Source organism: Haemorhous mexicanus, chromosome 7 (assembly GCF_027477595.1).
Source record: "Haemorhous mexicanus isolate bHaeMex1 chromosome 7, bHaeMex1.pri, whole genome shotgun sequence".
In the NCBI taxonomy this organism is placed as follows: Eukaryota; Metazoa; Chordata; class Aves; order Passeriformes; family Fringillidae; genus Haemorhous; species Haemorhous mexicanus.
Window position 1 is genome coordinate 25811315 of NC_082347.1, and position 2700 is coordinate 25814014.

General features: G+C 39.3%; 1 protein-coding gene across 1 annotated transcript; it reads right to left on the reverse strand.

Annotated features, from left to right (window-relative positions):
* Window positions 1-839: 839 nt before the first annotated feature.
* On the reverse strand, window positions 840-2468 carry CH25H (cholesterol 25-hydroxylase). Its single transcript, XM_059851570.1, has one exon. It carries the CDS (start codon window positions 2225-2227, stop codon window positions 1403-1405), a length of 825 nt encoding a protein of 274 aa, XP_059707553.1. The 5' UTR covers window positions 2228-2468; the 3' UTR covers window positions 840-1402.
* Window positions 2469-2700: the final 232 nt, after the last annotated feature.

Below are 2700 nucleotides of genomic sequence, written 5' to 3' on the forward strand. Positions count from 1 at the left end.
GACATCAAAGACTTGCTTATCTCTTCATGCCTAATTTTTTCAGTGTGACTTCTGTGAGGTACATTTTGATCTTCTGTATGTAACTGTTCTAGCAATGCTTAGCCATTTTGTTCTGTCTTAGGATCCTGAAAGGTTTGTTTCTATTCCCCTGAAATCTGCTTGAAAGAACTATCTACTTTGTAGAAACCCTGTTTATATCCCTTGACAGGATTTTGCGTGCAAGTAACAATTGATATGATTCTGAAGGACCAATGCTCCCATTTAAAGGGCTGCTTAGTAAAAATTATTCAAGCACCACAGAAATATAATTATAACATTTCACTGAATTTTTAAGACACATTCTTTAATATTATGTTTCTACAAAATTGAAAACTATTTTAAAATAACATATGACTCTAGAGTAAAAGTAAACCACTCACTTTTGAAATAATACTACAAAACTCTGCAACTCTGAAATTAAAATGGATGTCAGTCTCTTTTCCCAGTTAACAGGGGAAAAGACAAGAGGAAATGGCCCCAAGCTGTGGCAGGGCAGGTTTAGATTGGATATTAAGAAAAAGTTCTTCACTGGGGGTTGTCAAGCACAGGATAAGGCTGCCCAGGGAAGTGGCTGACTCACCATCCCAGGAGGTATTTAAAAGATGTGTAAATGTGGCACTCAGGGACAGGGTTTAGTGGTGGACTTGGCAGTGCTAGGGTAATGGTTGGACTCTATCTCAGAGGGCCTTTCCAACCTAAACAATTCTATGATTTTATAATTCAAATAAATGACACCCGTGCACAAGGAACCATACCTGTTCCTAATATGAACAGAGGAATTAATAAAATTAAACATAACATGATTTTAAAAGAATGAACATATTTATTCTCTATTAAAAAGAGACAGTACATCAAGGTAAAAAATATAAATATCAAAATCATTTAACAGTTAGCCAACTACCCTGACTTGGCAGCAATATTTTGCAGAATCATTATATAACAATTTTTTCTGGCAGATTAAACTCCACAAAATCCATGATGTATACCTTTTCTGTTTACATCATAAATCATCCTACAACAGTAAGATAATGTTCTGGCGTATGTATAAAACATCATACAGTAACATGATACATGCTTTATGAAAGCTGGAAAGAAGGAAAGGAGAGAGAATGTCTCTTAATGCTTCCCTTAAACCTTAGACTCAAATTTAAGCAACAGATATTCACTTTTCCATTTGCAGTCACTTAACACAGGCAGTTCCAAGTACACACACACAAACACACAAATATATTAAGAGGATTTGTTATAAATAGCTATTACTTTCATAGGCAGCTTCAAATATACAATCTTCTGTATCTCTTTAAAAAAATAATGTCCCAGTTTAGTCCATAAAAAAGAAGAGTTCATTCACAGGTAAATATTCTTAATTAGAATGTGACTCCGTGAATGTCCCGAAGAGTTTGTCCCAGTGTGTGAAGTAAGGAGCATAGTTTGATTTGAATTTCAGATGGTGGAGATCGTGATGTGGTGCTCCTCCGTACAATCCAAAAGGCACAAGTCGGTGAGTTGACCATGGGAGGTCATACCCAGAATGGTCCTCCACTGACAAACCAATGTTTACAAGGAAGAAAATCATTTCTGTCAAAGGATGGCATCCCAGGAGCAGTGGGTTTATAGCAGCAAAAAATCCCAGTGAGAGCAACTCCCATACGCTGGAATACTGTGTAGTAAGGGCGAACGTCGACACGTGCTTGTGGTGCACCTTGTGGAAGGTCTTGTAGAGCCAAGGCACCTTGTGATGAAGCAAATGCCACAGGAAGTACTCAAAATCAAATAGCAGCAGACAAACTGCTACTTGCAGCAGGACTTCAGGCAGCTCTGGAGCTATCACTGGTAGATTCATGGGTCTCCAGTACCAGTGCAGAAATGTCACTGGGAAGATCAAAACAACATGGTGATATACACTCTGAATAATGCAAGGCACCATCATTCCAAGACTTGGATAGTTCTGTGGCTGGATTTTGTATTTTCTCAAGTCTGGTAGTCTAATGCTTAAAAAGTCCAGTGCAACATATGGAAGACAGAAAGCCATGTATGCTGTAAAAGAAAACAGCACTGGAAAAAACGGTGACTTGATCAATGGCTCCTTTGCAGTGATGAAGTCCCAAAGAGGCTGCAGGCACAACCTGTCCTGCTGTCCCTCCATCGGAGAGCTGAGCAGCACTCGGTGTGGCAGGCTGCAGTTCATGCTGCTTGCAGTCTGAGGCAGCTGGAAATCCTGCAGCTTTTATGCAGCCTGCTCAAGCAGTGTCTCCACCCCCAGAAATTCTTACATGGCAATGTGAATCGAATCGTTAAAGGGGAAGTTCCCTTTCCTGTCATACAGAATGCAATATAATGCATTACAATCTCAGAACAGAATTAGCTGGCCAAGGTTATCAGCAGAGCTCTACCAGAGACTTGCACAGTAGGAAAAACAAGCAGAAGTGCAGAATTCTAATGCTGGAATTCAGAGAAAGATTTGGAACATCTTCCATTCCACTTACTGCAGACACTTCAAAAGTTGAATTGTGCCATCCTTTGTTATCTTTTTGTCTTCAGAGATAAGGCAATAAAAATTAGCATTGATTTTTTTTTTTTTAATGTGACTGTTACCTAAACTCCAGGTCTGACCTGGGGGTATCTGGTGGGTAATGGCTGTGTGTGCACACACATTTCCTT